Genomic DNA, 23,021 nt, shown 5'->3' on the forward strand with positions numbered 1-23,021 from the left:
CTGCATGCAGAGGGAAAACATAGTAAAATTGCCAGATAGTAGTCATATGATGGCTAGAAATACTGTTTATCCTCCCAGGTTTTTTTCTTCTGTTGTTCTATATAAAACTGCCACTGTAGTTTTTAAGCCAGAAGTGGATCCAGTAGCAAGGAGACATAAAAGTTATTTCTTTATATTTGCCATGCTTTTTAAATCCACTTTTGACTTTGGCTCAAAAACTGCAGTGGCAATTTTCCACAAAATGGTGGAAAGAAACCCTATGTGGAAATGTAGCCTTAGGGTACGTTAACACGAGCGGACCCACAGCGTATTTTACACTGCAGATGCGCTGAAGGACCCCTGCATGGTGGCTTTACATGTGCCTGCTTGGAGCGGCAATACGCCACTACGAGCAGACACACTGCTATGTGCGAGTTGCCGCGCATGCGCAGTGTACTCGCACACATCGCGGCCACTCCCCCTGCTCCATGAGCTAGGCCGAGAGCTGCCGCGATGTGCGAGTATACTGCGCATGCGCACTGTGACTCGCACATTGTAGTGTGTCTGCTCGTAGCGGCATATTGCCGCTCCGAGCAGGCACATGTAAAGCCACCATGCAGGGGTCCTTAAGCGGCAGATCTGCAGCGTAAAATACGCTGTGGGTCCGCTCGTGTGAATTTACCCTTACAATGTTACTTCAAGCACATACACATTACAACAGTGAAGCTGAGGAGAGTACAACTCACCTCAAATATATAATATTGTTGGCATTTTAGGATCAGTCAGTGAGCCATATGAAAACTGAAAACAATAAAGGCATTGCTGTTTTCAAAGGTGAAAAAACATTTCCGGAATATAGCATCATTTTTATTTCAATTTGTTTTTATGTATAGTGTGCTGTTAGGGTGTACAAAACAAATGAAACTTACGATTGGAGGGTAAATTCATCAAAATTAAACCAAAAACCACCTAGATGGTCATTAATACCCTATGTTCCCAAACACTAACTTATTGTAAAAGGTAAATCAAAACTTTATTAAAAAAAAAATCATTGTATAAAATTATAGTGTGCCCCTGATTTGGATAGTGTGCCAAATGTTTTGTAGGAATGGCCACAGCCGTTAGCCAATCTATATACTTTTCATTTATATCAGGGCATATCTGCAGATTATGTCCCAGTATTTGATGGGGATAACGTGCTCCAATTTATAAAAAACATGTAGGGTTTTTAAAATGGGAGTATGTTATCCCTGTCAAATACTGGGACATAATCTGCTGATATGCCCTGATATAAATGAAAAGTATCTAGATTGGCCACTATGTTAAAGTCATTTTCTTCTTTTCATAAAATAAAGTACAATCTATAGTGGGATATGCTTTTGTCAGTAAAAGAAAAAAAAATATTTAGTTAAAAAAAAATGTTTATGTGCACAGAAGGGGAGCAGTGTCTTTTTTATATAGCCTATAGTTTAGTTAGTTAATTTCTCTAAAAATGTCTTTTAAGCAAGCAGTACTTTCGTACGCCTCACAAAAAATAGAAAATATATAATTTAAGTAATACCAGCGCTTGAACCACAGGGTTAAAAATAGAGAAAAGTAATTATATATATATATATATATATAGTGCTTACTTTCGTGTGTCCCCTGCAATGCTATTCAAATGGGATCCTCCAGATGTGTCTATAAAAACATGAATATGAGGAGCTATTTAATACATACAACCAGAAAAAAGAAGCGACTGGGCACTGCAGGCAAGGAAGGTAAGTGGATATAGCCAACACAGGTATCTATATGGCGGTGGGGGTGGGATGAAGCATGAAGCAGGATACAGTGTGGTGCTCACATATAGCAATTGCAGTAATCTTCAAATATGTGCAGAAAAGAAGAAAAGTTGGAGCACACACCTGTTTGACTTGCTTGAAGTGGTGACCGTGGACCTGAAGAAATGCCTGTCAACATGAAACTGTGCGGTCCTCCAGGTGAATAGCTCTTGCCGCTCCAGCTCTGTTTGGTCTAGGGGTGTCGGGATGTTGGATCCGAATTTACTGAAATAAACCACTTCAAGCAAGTCAAACAGGTGTGTGCTCCAACTTTTCTTCTTTTCTGCATATTTAATACATTCGCTAGTTTTAAGGGCAGCAGGTAAACTGAAATAGTGAATATTGGAATTCAGCTCACTTGCAGCGGAGCGACGTTCTGCATCTGCTGCTAGGATTTTCTTAATAAAGTGACTCGTGCAATCTCAAAAGGTGTCCAATATCCACTGGGTATAGATTGTTAGGTATCTACAAGGTCAAAGCAACAACTATTTAGGGATAAAATACAACAAAATAAGTAAAGCCAATATTTCTACACTGGGAGAAACATTCTGCAGACTCACTTATTTTATTGCGATCCTAGGTGCGCTGTCTGCCCAAGGTATAAGATTCTCCGTAATAGCATAGAATATGTTCACAGGGTGGTCCGATTTATACTGCAGAAAAGAACAAGCTTAGCTAAAATACTGTTTGTAGGAATAAGGTTATAAACACATTGCCAGAACAAGAGTAGTTGCAAAAAATGCTATGCTCTAAGTAGTTGTAAGTTGTTTCATTCGTACTACCGATAGTCTATTATACAGCGCAATGCTTTGTAGAGTTCTTGTGCCGTATAGAGTTAAAATATGTATTAGCGGTACCTGAAAAATATCTTCCGTTGTCTTCACTCCACTTCCAAGATTGCTTGCGTGGTTGTGTATATGTTGTAGGATCGGGAGACAGCCCCAGCCAGCAGCGTCTCAACCGATCTCCTGCCCATTAGAACGCCAGAATCGCGCTTTTTGACTGTGAGTGATGTCACTACTGGTTGCAGAGGAGGACAAAAAAGAGCCAACGCGTTTCGGTGACCGGCTTGTCTCCTTCGTCTGGGATGCAATCTCCTCCCTTCCTTGGATTCCTTTCTAGTTCCAGATGCAACATTAGTGCGACTTTTCACAATAATATTTCACCTTGTTTGTGGGACATTCTGTATATGAAAGGCACCTAGTATTCAGAAACATATTTTTATAAGCAGGCAAAGAGTTCAAAATATATATATAACCCCTGAGGGGCCAGTGTGTCAATTCGAAAATCCATTTGCCCTCCAGGTTAGACATCTGGGCAATATGGTTCCCCCTCTCCAATGTGGGGGTACTTTTTCAGAAGAAAATTGTCCTCTATGCTGATCCTCCATGTAGATGTTTATAATGGGTGGATAATGGGTGTCCTTTGAATTTTCTGTTGATATTATATATATGTTCACCCACTCTTTTGCTGAACATCCTTTTGGTCTGTCCTATATATAGTTAATTACAAGGACATTTAATCCCATTAATAATACCTTTAGTTTTGCAGTCAATGTGTTCTTTAATTTTCCTGTCAATCCCCTAATCCATGTTTGGAATTGTTAATATGGGGGTTTTATTTTCTGTTATTTGGCATGCTCTACAATGTCTACATGGGTAGAAACCAGGTATTGGGGCCAATTGACACCTCGCTTCTGAGTTGTTTTTCCCTTTCTGGAATTTTACTGCTGGAGATATATAATTCCCCACATTTTGTGGCCTTTTAAAAATAAAAGCCAGTTGTGATGATAGTTGTTCTCCTATTATTCTGTCCCCCAGCGATATATTCCAATGTCTCCCGATGATTTTTTGTATGAAAATACCCCCTGAATCTGGAACTAGAAAGGAATCCAAGGAAGGGAGGAGATTGCATCCCAGATGAAGGTGACAAGCCGGTCACCGAAACGCGTTGGCTCTTTTTTGTCCTCCTCTGCAACCAGTAGTGACATCACTCACAGTCAAAGAGCGCGATTCCGGAGTTCTAATGGGCAGGAGATTGGTTGAGACGCTGCTGGCTGGGGCTGTCTCCCGATCCTACAACATATACACAAGCACGCAAGCAATCTTGGAAGTGGAGTTCTAACGTATGAAGACAACGACAGATATTTTAACTCTATACGGCACACGGAACTCTACAAAGCATTGCGCTGTATAATAGACTATCGGTAGTACGAATGAAACAACTTACAACTACTTAGAGCATAGCATTTTTTGCAACTACTCTTGTTCTGGCAGTGTGTTTATAACCTTATTCTTACAAACAGTATTTTATGAGCTAAGCTTGTTCTTTTCTGCAGTACAAATTGGACCACCCTGTGAACATATTCTATGCTATTACGGAGAATCTTATACCTTGAGCAGACAGCGCACCTAGGATTGCAATAAAATAAGTGAGTCTGCAGAATGTTTCTCCCAGTGTAGAAATATTGGCTTTACTTATTTTGTTGTATTTTATCCCTAAATAGTTGTTACTTTGACCTTGTAGATACCTAACAATCTATACCCAGTGGATATTGGACACCTTTTGAGATCGCACGAGTCACTTTATTAAGAAAATCCTAGCAGCAGATGCAGAACGTCGCTCCGCTGCAAGTGAGCTGAATTCCCATATTCACTATTTCAGTTTACCTGCTGCCCTTAAAACTAGTATTGTATTAAATAGCTCCTCATATTCATGTTTTATAGACACATCTGGAGGATCCCAGTTGAATAGCATTGCAGGAGACACACGAAAGTAAGCACTATATATATATATATATCATACACACACACTTTTCTCTATTTTTTACCCTGTGGTTCAAGCGCTGGTATTACTTATATATTTTCTATTTTTTGTGAGGCGTACAGAAGTCATCACTTATACTAGCAGCTGTCCCTCGGGGTATAGTTATTAGAAGTGCATGTGTATATTTATATATTTAAATCTGTATACCTGTTGCACCCATAAGTGTTACCTTATATAGCTATCAATAACTTTCAATATGTATCATTTTTTTTAGATACTGATACTTGAATTTGAGCAAATCATCTGTGAAATCTCAAGACAGCTTTAGAGTGAAAACTACCAGGCTCATTTGTCTTCATTTCTACATGTCTATCATGCCTAATTCTGTATGTGTTTGCATGTTTTCACTTGTGAAAAAAAAAACTATGTGAAAGAAAAAAAAAAATATGTTTATTTTGCAATGCAGAGCTCCAGGAATATTCTTATATTCCAGTGACAGTATTTAAGTTTAAAGGGGAAGTATCACCTGAATAAAAAAATAAAAATAAAAAATATATATATATATAGAGAGAGAGAGAGAGAGAATACATAATATTATTTTATATATTTAAATGGTAGCAGATTGGCTTTTAAAAAAAATAAAAATAAAATTACGTAAACCCAACTATGCATGAACCTGGGCCTGTGGTCACCAATAGACAAGGTGTAACTGTGACTTTAGATAACTTGGTGATGGGGGGCTGATCATGTACCTTTTTATAGTATGTTGATTATCTGCATGATATGGGAGATATTACCCACATGACCGTACTCTGCAATGTAAACCTGGCAGTCACGTGGGTAGTAACTCGAACATCATGCATAGGAAGGAATATTTATAAAGGAGGCAGTATTGTCAGCCAGAACGGCAGGATAAACATTGCTCAAAGAGGCTGGAAAAAGACCCCATCAAAAAAGGCAATTAGCATATTACAGAACTGGCAGAACTGACTTTTATCAGGTGAACTACTAACCTATCAGGTGTATCACTGTCAGGTGTATATTTAGGTGATGATGCTGTCAGTTTCCTTTTAAGTACAGCTAAGTATGGCTTTATAATGTCCTCCATGCTGCTGAAACATCTGGGGGCTTGATACAGCGCAAGGTAGAGAAGCAGGTTCTCCTGTTTTCTGTGCATATGGAAAACTGTCTGGTTTTCCCATACCCTATCAGTGCTTAGATTTGATTTTACCAGAGGTTAAGAAAGCTATGATTGGTTGCTGTGGGAAAAACAGACAGTTTACGGTATGTCCTCATACAGATTAATCATATGTGTTTTTAAGTCCTCAGACTTTCGCATTGCTGAATCTGGTAAGCCACCATTCAGGTTATACTGAACCTTTAAGCACTTTTTTAATACCAAGAATGTCTCCTAGGAGCCCTGGCAATATTTCTGCCTTAATACACTATAGTACCTCTTTTATTTTTCATTCTTGGTTATGCAGTTTGATGTTTGTCTATAAGCAGATCTGGAAAATTCCATGAAGACTTTGTGTGTGTTTAAGTAAAATTTAGCACTAAATGTTATAAAGGTAAATATTGGGTATGTGGCCCAGGGTATCAATGCTTTTCTTTTATCACCTTTTGGTTGTAAAGATAACCATACATTTAAGATATTTGTTTGCTAAACATGTTTGGCCAAGTGCCACCTTCTCTGATCCTCACTTATACATGTATTCTCATTAGGGGGAATTAAGAAAGCTGCCAGACTTATCTGACGGCTGCTTATCACACCAAGAACAAAAGGATCAGACTTGTTAAAATCCAGCATGCCAAATCTCCTCTGACATTTGCTGTCAGGAGACCACATACACAATACATGGTGAGCTGATCATTGGTAGGTTTGGCCAACATTAATGGAATATGTATGGCCATTTTTAGCCCATGGTAAGGACCAGCTGCATGTTCTGTATTTATACAATCATATATATGCTGTCAAAAGACGTCACACACAACATAATGTGAATAACATGGGAACATTTATGGGAGCTGTAAGAAAAGGTCAAAAAAATATATGCAAGGGGAAATAGAAATTAAGATTTTTTTCTTCATGGTGATGGTGTTCCATTTCTCTGTGCTGTGTTGTTGATGACACAGAAAACATCAGCATCTTGGAGTTAAAGGGGTATTCCAGGAAAAAACTTTTTTGTTTAGATCAACTGGCTCCAGAAAGTTAAACAGATTTGTAAATAACTTCTATTAAAAAAATCTTAATCCTTCCAATAATTATCAGCTACTGAAGTTGAGTTGTTCTTATCTGTCTGGAAACAGTGCTCTCTGCTGACATCTCTGCTTATCTCAGGAACTGCACAGAGTAGATGAGGTTTGCTATGGGGATTTGCTTCTACTCTGGACAGCTCCCGAGACACGTGTCAGCAGAAAGCACTTAGACAGAAAACAACAACTCAACTTCAGCAGCTCATAAGTACTGAAAGGATTAAGATTTTTTAATAGAAGTAATTTGCAAATCTGTTTAACTTTCTGGAGCCAGTTGATATATATATATAAAAAAAAAAGTTTTTTCCTGGATAACCCCTTTAACAATGTACAGGAGATGTATTTCCAGATTGCTGATGACATTTCCAAAAAGGTGGCCCAGCGGGACATATGCCTTTTGGCAAAAAGATTTTTCCTAAATGACCCTTGCACTATACTCACAATTCTGCATAACACTGTGAGCTAAATGTATGAACACAATAAGCTTTGCTTTTATCCTTGAATCATAATCTCATTTATGATCTTATTTCCTTTTTTTAACACAAAACTGTTTTAAATATGTATTTTAGAAGTAGATGAACGTGATTCTTACCATTTCACCTCCTCTGCCACTCAATAACTTATAATGATATCTCCAGCAAATGCCATATTCCTAAAATGTGAATCAACAGCCCTTGATTTGGCTTTATGGTGCTCAAGAAGTTCCATGCTATGCATGTGATCAATGCCTTCTTGTAACCTCTGCCAGGGGACTCATGTAGACGTCCCTGAGAATAATAGCTCACAAATACTGCTTTGTATGTCATTCTTACTTGAGCAAAGGGCTGAAATCTAACACAACCCTTCCAGTTGTGAGACCCTTGCAGTAAATTTGATTCCTTTATCAGCATGTTATGTTGATTTGCTTGACAGAGATTTATTTTATTTATATATGTATATGTGAATGAATTCTATTGAATGCAATACTACAACAATCCATGCAGGTAAGCAATATAAAATAAAGCCAAATTAAGATTCTATTTAACCTGTGTGTGTGTGTTTTCCTTAATACTTGTATGTTTTTTGTGCATGGCACTATATTATTTAATACTAAAAGGGGTAATCATTCCAAAGATCAGAATATTTTATCATTTATATTTATTTATTTAATTAGCAGTACTATAACTTGCAACATACATGTATGTTTACATTCTGTGGAGTTGCGGATTCGCTGCAGATTTTGCCAGGTAACGTCAATATGGAAGTCAAAATTTGCAACAAATCTGAAGCGTATGAACATACCCTAAAAATGCCATGTTTCAGTTTACAAGGCTGTTATCAAATATGTAACCAAGATGATGGATGAAATAAACATATTTGGTCTCTACACAGGAGAATCGGTGAATTGTTTGAAGGGACAGCCTAGAGTGTTCACACCACATTTGCACATTCCAAGGCGTGGATACTTTGGCAAAATATCAAAATGGCAAGCCGATGTGCTCAGAGAGCCACAGGCCCTATTGATTTGAGTGGTCTGAGCACACATACATTGCCTTGACTTTTGCTGATGTATCCATGCCTTGGAGAGCGAAAACACACTTAGCATGAAATAACAAAGAATAACTTCATTCCACCAACGTAAGAATATATTATTCACTGATGCAAGCACACAATTATTTGTAGTGTTCAGCTAGGACTCTACAGTGAAGCTGGGGTGCCTGCCGTTATCAGTAATATAATTGTATTGCTACGGATCACGTGGTTTTAATGTTTGCCTATGAATAAAATTAAAACACCCATGCCCAATGTTTTTGCAGTCTTATTTACATGTAAGTTGCAATTTGGGTTTTACAGGATAAAAGTAAATATGACTTTCTTTTAGAAACAGCACCATACAAGTGCAGTGTTTGGTATAGTTGTTCAATGCCATGAGGCTATGTTCACACTTATTACATCCAAAAATATGTGCTGAAAAACATGTCCAAAGTATGCTTATTGTTTTCAGTGACAATGCATGCCACAGTGCACGGAAGAGCAGTGCCATATATTGGGATCCTTTCCCTTAGAACTTTAAATGATTAAAGGAGAAGTATCATGGCCAAAAACTTATCCCCCGCTATCTAAGGTATGGGGCCCTGACTCTCCCTGGGAATGGAGCATGCACGAGGCGATGGCCGAAATGCCCCCCTATATATCTCTATGGCATAGTCGAACATCTCTCCCATAGAGATATATGGAGGGGACATGAAAGACACCACTTGGTGCCCCATTCTCAGAGAGAGCCAGGGCCCCATAAAGGAGAGTGGAAGGGGGGGTCCAGCGGTCGGACACCTCGCGATCAAAAACTTATCCCCTATCATGCGGACCGGGGATACGTTTTTGGGCATGATATATCTCCTTTAACCCCTTAACGACGCAGGACGTAAATGTACGTCCTGGTGATGTGGTACTTAACGCACCAGGACGTACATTTACGTCCTGAGCATAACCGCGGGCATCGGAGCGATGCCGGCATCATGCGCGGCAGGTCCCGGCTGTGGATCGCAGCCAGGGACCCGCCGGTAATGGCGGACACGCGCGATCCCACAGATGTCCACCATTAACCCCTTAGATGCCGTGATCAATACAGATCGCGGCATCTGCAGCATCGCGATCACTTAACAGGATGATCGGATCGCCCGCAGCGCTTCTGCGGCGATCCGATCATCCTGCACGGCAGACGGAGGTCCCCTCACCTGCCTCCGCTGTCTTCCCTAAGTCTTCTGCTCTGATCTGCCTTCCCGCAGACCAGAGCAGAAGATAACCCTGATCAGTCCTGTCTCCTATACATAGCACCGAACAGTATTAGCAATCGAATGGTTGCTATAAATAGCCCCCTATGGGGACTATAAGAGTGTAAAAATAAAAGTAAAAAAAGTAAAAAAATTAAGTAAAATAAATTTGAAAAACCCCCTCCCCCAATAAAAACGTAAATTGGTCCATTTTCCCTATTTTACCCCCAAAAAGTTTAAAAAAATTATTTTATTTACATATTTGGTATCACCGCGTGCGTAAATATCTGTACTATTAAAATAAAATGTAAATGATCCTGTACGGTGAACGGCGTGAACGTAAAAAAAAAAAGAAAAAGTCCAAAATAGCTGCTTTTTTTATAACATTTTATTCCCAAAAAAATGTATAAAAAATGTATATAAAAGTTTTGTATAAGCAAATATGGTATTAATAAAAAGTACAGATCACAGCGCAAAAAATGATCCCTCATACCACCGCTTATACGGAAAAATGAAAAAGTTATAGGTCTTCAAAATAGGGGGATTTTAAACGTACTAATTTGGTGAAAAAGTTTGCGTTTTTTTTTTAAGCGCAACAGTAATAGAAAAGTGTATAATCATGGGTATCATTTTAATCGTATTGACCCAAAGAATAAAGAACACGTCATTTTTACCATAAATTGTACGGTGTGAAAACAAAACCTTCCAAAATTAGCAAAATTGCGGTTTTCTTTTTAATTTCCCCACAGAAATAGTATTTTTTTGGTTGCACCATACATTTTATGGTAAAGTGAGTGATGGCATTACAACAGACAACTGGTCGCGCAAACAACAAGCCCTCATACTAGTCTGTGGATGAAAAAGTATAAAAGAGTTAGAATTTTTTGAAGGGGAGGAGGAGGAAAAAACGAAAGCATAAAAATAAAATTGTCCTTAAGGTCCAAATGGGCTGAGTCCTTAAGGGGTTAAGATATACTAAAAAGGGAACACCCCAAACTCTATCCCCTTGTGCTACATACTGTCTCTCCTAAGTAAAACTTGCTTGCAATACCTTAAACCAGGGCTTGACAAATTCCAGGTCGCCAAGGCGACTAAGAATTTCCTTCTGTGAGCCCTTTTTATTCAAAATAATGCTCTAACCAGCGGTGCACCTGTTGATTGGCAAACCCGGCTTTTGCTGGGCCTAGGCTGCCAAACATCTGGCTCACTCACCCCATGCTGGGCAGCTGTCCCTTACAAGCAGGTGGACTGTGTAGGGCCTCCTGGGGATCAAGAGCTCTCGCATCAGCTGCTGTCCTCATCAGGCTCCAGCTGGCTGACCACAGTAATATTGGCAGCTTTGGAAGGCCTAGGGGTAGCCAAAGATCTAGAGGCTGCTGCCTGCTGCCATACCACTACAGCCTATGATCAGTCTAGAGGCCAGGTACTGATCGATCCTCTCTCATATGAAGTGTTGGGAGACAAAGTAGCGACACAGAGAGATCCTCATTGTTTAACATTGTCAATGTGGCTCCAGGAGTTAAAGTGGTACTCCCCTGGAAAACATTTTTTTTTTTTTTTTTTAAATCAACTGGTGCCAGAAAGTTAAACAGATTTGTAAATTACTTCTATTAAAAAATTGTAATCCTTCCTGTACTTATCTGTTGTATGCTCCACAGGAAGTTAATTTCTTTTTGAATTTCCTTTTTGTCTGACCACAGTGCTCTCTGCTGACACCTCTGTCCATTTTAGGAACTGTCCAGAGTAGGAGCAAATCCCTATAGCAAACCTCTCCTGCTCCAGACAGTTCCTAAAATGGACAGAGGTGTCAGCAGAGAGCACTGTGGTCAGACAGAAAGGAAATTCAAAAAGAAAATAACTTCCTATGGAGCATACAACTGATAAGTACAGAAAGGATTAAAATGTTTTTATTGAAGTAACTTACAAATCTGTTTAACTTTCTGGCACCAGTTGATTTAAAAAAAAATGTTTTCCAGGGGAGTACCCCTTTAACCACATAGGGACCCAGGGCGTACAGGTACGCCTTCGGTCCCTGGTACTTAAGTACCAGTACGCCGCGCGCCGGGCGGGGAACGGACCAGGGTGACAGCTGATATCGATCAGCAGGCACCCCGCGCAAATGCCCAGGGGGGTCATCAGACCCTCCCATGTCGGCGATCAGCGCAAATCGCAAGTGAATTCACACTTGCGATTTGCGCCGATTCCGGGTCATTAGGGGTCTATGGTGACACGGTGACCCGGAATATAAGGGGGATCGCGGTTGTCCAAGACACCTACGATCCCCCTGAAGGGATAGGAGTGAGGTGGCAGGGGTGCCACCCCTCTTATCCCTGCTATTGGTGGTCTAGACGCGACCACCAATAGCAGATCGGGGGGCGGGGGGGTTAACTTTCGTTTTCCCCGTTTTGCCCACCCACAATAGGCGGGACAGGATGGGAAAATGACAGAGGACCGGGCGCCGAAGTCCACTTACCCATCGGCGACGGCTGCGGGCTGCGATCGGGACGGGGATTGGCGGAAAAAGAGGACGGCGATGCGACTCCCTCGATCCTACGGAGGCCGGTGAGTTGCCTAGCAACATCTGGAGGGCTACAGTCTGAGACCATATATAGTGGTCTCTATACTGTAGCCCTCCAGATGTTGCAAAACTACAACTCCCAGCATGCCCAGACAGCTGTTTGGGCATGCTGGGAGTTGTAGTTTTGCAACAGCTGGAGGGTCACAGTTTAGAGATCACTGTACAGTGATCTAACTGGGGCCCTCTAGATCTTGCAAAACTACAACTCCTAGCATGCCCACACAGCAGTTTGCTTTCTGGGCATGCTGGGATTTGTAGTTTTGCAACATCTGGAGCTCCACAGTTTAGAGATCACTGTTCAGTGGTCTCTAACTGTAGCTCTCCAGATGTTGCAAAACTACAAATCCCAGCATGCCCAAACGGCTGTCTCGGCATGCTGGGAGTTGTAGTTGAGTTAGCTGTTGCATAACTACATCTCCCAGCATGCCCTTCGGCGATCAGCACATGCTGGGGGTTGAAGTTTTGCAACAGCTGGAGGCACACTGGTTGGAAAATACTGAGTTAGATAACGGAAGGTTTTCCAACCAGTGTGCCTCCAGCTGTTGCAAAAGTACAACTCCCAGCATGCACGGTCTGTCAGTACATGCTGGGAGTTGTAGTTTTAAATCAGCTGGAGGTTTACAGGGTACATTCACACGAGCAGGTTTACAGTAAGTTTTCTGCTTCAAGTTTGGGCTGCAAATTTTTCACCGCAGCGCAAACTCCTAGCGCCAAACTCACCGTAAACGCCCGCCAGTGCGAATATACCCTAAAAACACCACACTATACTAACACATAATAAAGGGTAAAACACTACATATACACCCCCTTACACTGCCCCCCCCCCCCCCAATAAAAATGAAAAACTTATCGTACGGCAGTGTTTCCAAAACAGAGCCTCCAGCTGTTGCAAAACAACAACTCCCAGCATTTCCGGACAGCCACTGTCTGTCCAGGAATGCTGGGAGTTTAGCAACAGCTGAAGGCACCCTGTTTGGGAATCACTGGCGTAGAATACCCCTATGTCCACCCCTATGCAATCCCTAATTTAGCCCTCAAATGCGCATGGCGCTCTCTCACTTCGGAGCCCTGTCGTATTTCAAGGAAACAGTTTAGGGCCACATATGGGCTATTTCTGTACTCAGGAAAAAAGCCCCCCAAAATTTTAAGTGAAATTTCTCCCTTTACCCCTTATGAAAAGGAAAAGTTGGGGGCTACACCAGCCTGGTAGTGTAAAAAAAAAATTAAATTTTTTACACCAACATGCTGGTGTTGCCCCATACGTTTTATTTTCACAAGCGGTAAAAGCAAAAAAAAAAAAAATTTGTAACGCAATTTCTCCTGAGTACGGAAATACCCCATATGTGGGCATAAAATGTTCTGCGGGCACACAACAAGGTACAGGAGTGAGAGGCACCATGTACATTTGAGGCCTAAATTGGTGATTTGCACAGGGGTGGCTGATTTTACAGCGGTTCTGACATAAACGCAAAAAAATTAATACCCACATGTGACCCCATTTTGGAAACTACACCACTCACAGAACATAACAAGGGGTATAGTGAGCCTTAACACCCCACAGGTGTTTGACAAATTTTCATTAAAGTTGGACGTGAAAATGAAAAAAAAAAATGTTTTCACTAAAATGCTGGTGTTACCCTAAATTTTTCATTTTCACAAGGGAAAATAGGAAAAAAAAAAAACAAAGTTTGTAACCCCATTTCTTCTGAGTAAGAAAATACCCCATATATGGATGTAAAGTGCTCTGCGGGTGAACTACAATGCTCAGAAGAGAAGGAGCGCCATTGGGATTTTGAAGAGAAAATATGTCCGGAATTGAAGTCCACCTTTGTTTACAAAGCCCCCATAGCACCAGAACAATGGACCCCCCCCCACATGTGACCCCATTTTGGAAACTACACCCCTCACAGAATGTAATAAGGGGTACAATGAGCATTTATGCCCCACAGGTGTCTGACAGATTTTTGGAACAGTGATCAGTGAAAATGAAAAATTTAATTTTTCAGTTGCACAGCCCACTGTTCCAAAGATCTGTCAAACGCCAGTGGGGTGTAAATACTCACTGCACCCCTTATTAAATTCTGTGAGGGGTGTAGTTTCCAAAATGAGGTCACATGTGGGGGGTCCACTGTCCTGGCACTACGGGGGGCTTTGTAAACGCACATGGCTCCCGACTTCTATTCCAAACAAATTCTCTTTCAAAAAGCTCAATGGCGCTCCTCCTCTTCTGAGCATTGTAGTTTGCCAGCAGAGCACTTGACGTCCACACATGGGGTATTTCCATACTCAGAAGAAATGGGGTTACAAATTTTGGAGGTCATTTTCTCCTATCACCCCTTGTAAAAATGTAAAATTTTGGGGGGAAAAATGCATTTTAGTGAAAAAAATTTTTTTTTTCATTTACACATCTGACTTTCACAAAAAGTCATCAAACACCTGTGGGGTGTTAAGGCTCACTGTACCCCTTGTTACGTTCCTTGAGGGGTGTAGTTTCCAAAATAGTATGCCATGTGGTTTTCTTCTTTTTTTTGCTGTTTCACCATAGGGGCTTCCTAAATGCGACATGCCCCCCAAAAACCATTTCAGCAAAATTTGCTTTCCAAAAGCCAAATGTGACTCCTTCTCTTCTGAGCATTGTAGTTCGCCCACAGAGCATTTTACGTCCTAACATGGGGTATTTATATACTCAGAAGAGATGGGGTTACAAATTTTGGGGGGCATGTTCTCCCATTACCCTTTGTAAAAATGATAAATTTGGGGAAAAAACTGCACTTTAGTGAAAAAAATTTTTCATTTACACATCCGACTTCCGAAAAGTCGTCAAACACCTGTGGGGTCTTAAGGCTCACTGGATCCCTTGTTACGTGCCTTGAGGGGTGTAGTTTCCAAAATGGTATGCCATGTGGGGGTTTTCCGCTATTCTGGCACCATAGGAGCTTCCTAAATGTGACATGCCCCTCAAAAACCATTTCAGCAAAATTCACTCTCCAAAATCCCATTGTTGCTCCTTCCCTTCTGAGCCCTCTACTGCGCCCGCCGAACACTTGACATACACATATGAGGTATTTCCTTACTTGAGAGAAATTGGGTTACAAATTTTGGGGGGGCTTTTTGTTCTATTACCCCTTGTAAAAATTAAAAAACTGGGTCTACAAGAACTTGCGAGTGTAATGTAATTTTTTATTTGCACAGCCCACTGTTCCAAAGATCTGTCAAACGCCAGTGGGGTGTAAATGCTCACTGCACCCCTTATTCAATTCTGTGAGGGGTGTAGTTTCCAAAATGGGGTCACATGTGGGGGGGGGGGGGTCCACTGTTCTGGCACCACGGTGAGCTTTGTAAATGCACAAGGCCCCCGACTTCTATTCCAACCAAATTCTCTCTCCAAAAGCTCAATGGCGCTCCTTCTCTTCTGAGCATTGTAGTGCACCAGCAGAGCACTTGACATCCACACATTGGGTATTTCCATACTCAGAAGAAATGGGGTTGCAAATTTTGGGGGGCATTTTCTCCTATTACCCCTTGCAAACATGTAAATATTTCCTTACTCGAGAAATTGGGTTTCACATTTTAGGGTGATTTCTCTCCTTTTACCCCTTGTAAAAATTCAAAAACTGGGTCTACAAGAATATGCAAGTGTAAAAAATGAAGATTTTGAATTTTCTCCACCACCACTTTGGTGAACACTCGAGGAGCAGACGTGATGCTGAATGGAAGGCATGTAAACTGAAAGTGCTGTATTTGATGGTGAACAAGAATGGCGATTCTGAGAAATCTCCTGTGGGCTTGAAGAATCGGTATGTGGAGATATGTGTCTTGCAGATCGCAGATCTGGTGGACTCCATTCTGAATTTCCTCTTCAAGAAGAACTGGTTCAAGAAAGAAAGATCTACAGCCAACCTCCAATCCCCTGAGGCTTTGGGGACTGCAAAAATAGAAGAATACAGGCTTTTGAACCTCTCTTCTGCCAGAACCTCTTCTAGAGTGTTTTTTAGAATTAAGACTTTTTATTATGGGATTATAACCTTTGTTGAGGACAAACTTGTTCAGAGGAAAGGCTTTCAGTTCCAGAGAGTAACCTTTTGATACAATGTCCGTAACCCAAGAATCTGATGATGTCATCCGCCAAATTCTTGAAAAAACCCTTAGTCTGCCCCCGACAGGAAGAGACATACCACTGGCATCATAAATCTTTGTCTTTATTGAAGGGCTTCTTTTTTGCTGAAGAGGCTGGTTCTCATTTTTTCTTGTATGCAGCTTTCTGTTCCTACGAAAGGAGTAATTTCTTCTAGGAGAACTTTTGGATCTGCCTTAAAAAGCCCTGGAAGGCTTTTTCTTCTCAAAGGGAAAATGAGAGTCCTTATCTTCATTGAATGACTTTAAGATTTCTTTTAGACGAGGAACAAATAAAGAAGGATGAAAAGGGAGTCCCATGAAACTAAACTTACATGAGATGTCACCTCCCCACTGTTTAATCCATAATGCACCTCTAGTTGCGTTGGATAGGGCCAGTGTCAGGATCCGGGTACTGAGAGGATACTGGTGGTGGATCCTCTGTGTCAGTGGGGTGATGACGTGGGCCGTACCAGGGGAACGGAGTCTAAGGGATTACTGGTATTCACCAGAGCCCGCCGCAAAGCGGTATGGACTTGCTGCGGCAGGTAACCCCCAGGTTGTTCCACCCGATAGCGACTCAACCCCGACTGACTGCTGAGATAGGCGCGGTACAAGGGATTAGGCAAGAGCAAGGTCGGACGTAGCAGAAGGTCAGGGCAGGCAGCAAGGATTGTAGTCAGGGGCAACGGCAGGAGGTCTGGAACACTGGCTTGGGAAATACAAGGAACGCTTTCACTGGCACAATGGCAACAAGATCCGGCAATACAGGGAAGGGGAAGTGAGGTAATATAGACCAGTGCTCAGGTGAAATTACTCATTTGGGCCAGGCGCCATTCAGCTGCGCACTGGCCCTTTAAATCGCAGAGAGCCGGCGCGCGTGCACCCTAGGGAGCGGGGCCGCGCGCGCCGGGACTGGACAGACAGAGGAAAGGTCTGGTAAGCAGGCTGGGATGCGAACCGCGAGCGGGCGCGTCCCGCATCGCGGATCGCATCCCCGCAAGAGACACTATTGCAGCGCTCCCAGCCAGCTGGTCTGACCGGGGCGCTGCGAGCAGGTAAACGCTGCGAGCGCTCCGGGGAGGAGCGGGGACCCGGAGCGCTCGGCATAACAGCCAGAGCCCTAGGAGAAAACTTCAATACGCCAATGGGCGTGTCACACAGGAATTCTGAAGCCGATTTCAACATGTTTACCCCCTTGAGAAGATGGGAAACCCCATCTTCAATATCTTGAAATAATTGACTCAACCAGACCCTTAAAGGGGTACTCCGCCCCTAGACATGTTATCCCCTATCCAAAGGATAGAGGATAAGATGTCAGATCGCCGTGGTGCCGCTGTTGGGGAGCCCTGGGATTCCCGCTGCGGCACCGCGCTATCATTACAGCACAGAGCGAGTTTGCTCTGCACGTAATGACGCGCAATACAGGGGCCGGAGCATCGTTACGTCACGGCTCTGCCCCTCGTGAAGTCACGGCCCGACCCTTTCAATACAAGTCTATGGGAGGGGGTGCGGCAGTCGTCACGCCCCCTGCCATAGACTTGCATTAAGGGGACGGGCAGTGATGTCACGAGTGGCGGAGCCATGACATCATGCGGCTCCATCCCCTGTATCGCCCGTCATTACGCACAGAGCGAACTTGCTCTGTGCTGTAATGATAGTGCAGTGCCGCAGCGGGGATCCCGGGGCTCCCCAGCAGCGGCACCGCGGCGATCTGACATCTGACAAGATGTCTAGGGGCGGAGTACCCCTTTAAGGCCCTGGCCACCGGAACTGTAGTTGGAGCCACCTTGGATGTTGACGCCACCGCCAGGTAAGCTTTCTTGGCAAGTCTGTCCGCCTTTCTTTCCAAAGGATCTGTAAGTTTAGAGGATTCTTAGACGGGATCAAAGCCTTTTTGGCCAGTCTGGCTGCTAGTCAATCAACTTTTGGAAATTTTTCTTTAGGCAGAAGATAAAGATCATCCTCAACTTCTTCAATGACTTCCTCTGAATCAGAACCATCGGACACATTCTCTTTAGAGGAAGAATCTGAGGAGACAGGCGAAGTGCGTTTGGTAGACCTCTTTTTAGGCACCAAAGACTCTTTAATTTCTTTGAAGGTATTACACATTTCACCCTTGAACCAGCTCAGAAATGCACCAGGCTGCATATCATTAGGACTTCAACAGGCTTCACATGTACTCAGCTCCCATGTGGGCACATATATTGTGCTTGGTCTTTCTCCTGGATTTTCCTAACACAAGGGCAAGCAAAATTTTGTATATAAAACATTAGAGGAGAGACAGAGTACTGGTTATGCTGAACTGATATATTTGTACTTTGACTTTGTGCAACAATAAAGCTTCATGGTTTGATTATTAGAGGAAAGACAGAGGGAAAACATCACCATGCTGAACTCTAACCGGCCGAAGGATCTGCTGCCTAGGTTGAGCGCAACATCTGACAGATCCAGAGCCAGCTTAAATAACAGTGACAAGCCGCACTTCTGGTCATGCACAGAGCGTACCCTGCGCTTGATCACGTCACTCCAAACGCGTCCGTATGCCGGCGCCATCTTGGAGTCCCCACATACCTGTCCGCAATGAGACCTAGCGGCATTAGGATCGGAAACAAACCGCAGCAGAGCCCAGCCCACGAAACCTGGCTGAAATCTCTTACCTCAGGCACGTAGGAAACGTCTGAAAATGCAGCCAAAGACCCGGCTCCACAGATGGCAGCATTTACTGACTGCCGCACGAATCCCAGCAGCGGAGGGCGCAGCTAAGGGACCAGAGTTAGCATCTGGTATGCAACCGGCCTGAAACCTCAGAGACTCAGGAGCTCCAAGTATGAGGTACTTGTCTCCATGTTCTTCCTCCGAGAGAAGAAAAAAATACAAGTGTTGGTTGTTTTATTAGGGTATTTATATGTTCTACCCAGGTGTTCATGTTTTTGTGTTAACTTGTCTTTAATTACATTGTTAGTAATTGCTCTTCTTCCGGGTCAGCTAGAAAGCATTAACCTATTTGTGCCACCTTAAGGACAAACAGGAAAACCTCATTTACATGGTAACAAAATAACACTGTCCCCACCTCTCTCAAGCTCACTCTAAACTGGACCTCCGGGCTAAATACTCTCCTTAATTTAGGACCTTCAACCCTATAAACCACAGGGTTGTCCTTTCATCCAGGTATAGTGTCATCGCCTTCAGTGTTTATCATATATGATAATATAGTATTATTCTATCAATATGTTCTATGATGTTCACTCGAGTGTTGACTCATATGTGGGTCAGAGTATAATGTCCTAGTGGAAATGTAAATTAGATTACAAATTGAATATAAGAAAGAAAAGAGATAATAAAACCCAGGAGAAAATGCTACACATTTATGTGCATATAATGTCATTCAATCTATTTTGAGGTTAACAAGTGCTATCAATGATACCCTGACAGCAAAAATAAATCACTTTTTTTTTTTTTATCCTACAAGATTTATTCTATGAATGTAGGAGAAATATTTATATTAAATATATAATAAAATAAATATTTTATTAAGTATCCTATTGTGTATGAAACTGTTGGATATTCTCGTCTATCTTCTTGCTTTTGGCATATATCTACAGGTGGGGTGAAAGGAGGACCATGAGGTCTATGGGGGTTGAAGGTCCTAAATTAGGGAGATTGTTTAGTCTGGAGAGCCAGTTTTAGAGTGAGTTTGGGAGAGGTGGGGACTCTTCAGATATAAAAAACAAAAAAAACAAACTTGGATTAATAATTAGTATCATGCAGTATTAAGTTATTCTGTTACCATCTTAATAAAGTTATCTAATACAATATTATAGAAATGATTACAACATATTTATAATTATTACTGTGTATTACCATGCAATGTATATTCACTACTGACTTTTAGTCAGATGGCTATTATCAAAGTAAGATCATTTTATAAAATAAAACATGCATTCGGGGATAACAATTTATGAAAAAGTGAATATATTTATACCTTAAATGTCTGTAGATTTGGGATAACTATGAAATAATATAGCAAGCATCATGGTAAAAAATAACTGTACAGAGAATCTTAGAAGGCCATCTTAATCCACACCTTTATCCTTTAGCACCAAGTAGAATTAGGTATGAGGTCAAATGTCTGTAGAATGGATAAGGTAGGAAATTCTACATGCACAGGCAATTGTGAATGCATGGGGATACTTAAGTCCTGCACCCATGCGCACTAGAATGTCCCATCGGGGAGATGCGCACTAGAATGTCATCTGGAGATTTTTGTCCCAGACTAAGGGGGAAATTTCTCAAAACCTGTGAAGAGGGAAAGGTGACCAGTTGCCCATAGCAACCAATCAGATTGCTTCTTTTATTTTAAAGAGGCTTTTTCTTTTCACAGGTTTTGATAAATCTCCCCCTAAGATCATGCACACTGGTAGGGAAGGATAAAGATGAGGTACTATTGACATATGATGATTGGTGTTTCCAGCTCACTAATAATGACAACACAACATGAGGATATTTAACCAGTGCACAGCATCTCAGCTCCATTAGTATTTTACCCTTGACAATGTCGGCACGCCAGTAAAACATCAGGGAGGTGGGAGAGTGTGTTCTTAATAACGGCAGTCACAGCACAGGCAGCATAGACAAACTTCAAACGTTGCAAAAATACAGCCCTAACATTGGTTATTATCTAATAGGCAGTAGCTGTGATATTACATATTGGTAGCATATAGAAGCTTAGGTTAATACATTATACTGTTCGGAGCAAAGGAAGCAAGACAGGAGACGGCATGTTCTTGTGTTGTTCCTCTTGGCAATACTATTGTCAGTACTGTTTAGTCAATGTCAGTATGTAAGAATACACTAACACGTGTACTCCACAAGGGGTGGGGTTACTAATGACTAATACCACTTAGCTCATATGGGCCACAGACATGCACTAAAAGACATATCTTTTGTTAAATTACATTCCCAATTCTTAGACACAAAGAAAGTTTAAGAAATACCATATTAACCAATAGTGTAGTCAACCTAAATGGGCACTATCACTTAAAAAAAACTTTTGACATGTTGTAGAGACAAGAAGGGAGCTTAGAAGCTGTTCTAACTTCATAGGCGGTGAGTGACAGATACAATCAGTAGCTAGGCACTCACCGCTAATGACGGACAGCAGCGATACCGCTGCTGCCCATCATTAAGCCTTTAAACACAGCGATCGATGCTGAACACAGCATATAAAGGAAGGAAATACAGGTCCTGTATGTTGGTGGTCCTCACTGGACCCTCACTATGAGAATGCGGGTGTCTGATGAGTTAAAATGGCATCATACCAAAAAATACCAAGTGCCAGAATGTATGATTTTTGGTCCCTTCATATATTTAAAAAAATTGAATAAAAAGCGATCAAAAAGTCCCATCAAATCTGAAATGGTGTTTGAAAGTACAGATCATGCTCCATATATGGCAAAATTAAAAATTTCCCAGTAGTACAGTAATAGAGAAGTTATATAACTTGGGTATTGTTTTAAATGTATTGACCTACAGTATGAAGAGAACAATTTTTACCATAAAGTTATCCCCCCCAATGATAGGGGGTGCTTTTTATATCAACGGGGTCCGACTGCTGGGACCCCACGCAGTCTCCTGCATGGGACACTGGCTCTCCCAAGGAAGCTAGTGTGTCAACCCCTGCACAAAGCAGGAGAGCCAGAGATACCAGAACACTGTATTTCTGGCTCTCTCATAGAGATACATAGAAGGGGCGTGTCAGCCACTGTTTTGACACCCCCTGTTCCTGGGGAGAGCTGGGGCCCCATTCAGGAGATCGCGAGGGGTACCAGTGGTTGGGCTTCCCACAATCTTACATTTATGATATGTTTAGCTGCTGAAGAAAGGTCCTATGGGGGACCTGAAACGTGTCCAGCCATAACTACCATTAATCCAAAGTGCCACACACCAAGCTTCACAAGGATACAGCGTTTTACAGGATCCACAGCACCTGCCAATCAAACATAGGACAGTACGTGCTATCCTTGCCTCGAGGACGCCGCTGGCTTTCCTCTATTGCTAGCAGGAGAACCGCTGCCCAGGGAGCCGGGACCCGACTGACGATCAGGACAACTTACAAGAGGAACCAACTATTTAATTTTCATATGTGAGAATAAAGCAAAGTAAAGCACACGTGTTTTTCAAGCTCTTCCATGGAATTCATAGAAGAAAATTACACTGTTTACGGGTAGAACCGCACCAGAAAAAGTTAGGGATCATTCACACTACAGAACCTCCGCTCAGAAATTCTATTGTCTGAATGGACAATAATTCTGCGACACAACCACATATTTGACGTTACAAAGAAGTACCACATGTCAACAGCCATGGTCGCATGGTACAGGAAGCTGGAAGACTCCTAACAGTGGCACATATGGGGTATTTTGCACCCGTGGAACTGGTTAGGATCGGTGGAATTTTAATGACACACCTTCAAGTAATTAACATTTGGAATCCTCCAACCTCCCCCATAAAGGGAGGGGAGACACCTAGCCCCCTGGTGTTGTAGCAAGCAAAGAAACATACAAAAAAATATATAGGGAGGGATTGTTGTTCCACTGTTAGGACTAAGGGAAAACAAATTATTGTTACAAATTAACGATTACCTTACACCCTAACCAGTGGGACATATGGGGATTTGGCAAGCAGATACCCCCATGGGAGGGCACTCATGGGTCGGAGAATAATACCGACAGCCCAAATGAGAAATAGCTCCTGGAA

At 42.1% G+C, this 23,021-nt stretch overlaps 1 protein-coding gene across 10 annotated transcripts in view; it reads left to right on the forward strand.

Annotated features, from left to right (window-relative positions):
- The window catches only part of AHCYL1 (adenosylhomocysteinase like 1), a 107,864-nt gene extending 100,817 nt beyond the window's left edge, over nt 1–7,047 (forward strand). For all 10 annotated transcript variants that reach the window (XM_056557914.1, XM_056557915.1, XM_056557910.1 and 7 more), the window contains exon 17: nt 4,840–7,047. In XM_056557914.1, the coding sequence (XP_056413889.1) occupies nt 4,840–4,846 (7 nt within the window). In that variant the 3' untranslated portion in view covers nt 4,847–7,047. The remainder of the gene's footprint in view (nt 1–4,839) is intronic.
- Nucleotides 7,048–23,021: the final 15,974 nt, after the last annotated feature.

This window comes from Hyla sarda, chromosome 2, assembly GCF_029499605.1.
Source record: "Hyla sarda isolate aHylSar1 chromosome 2, aHylSar1.hap1, whole genome shotgun sequence".
NCBI lineage: Eukaryota > Metazoa > Chordata > Amphibia > Anura > Hylidae > Hyla > Hyla sarda.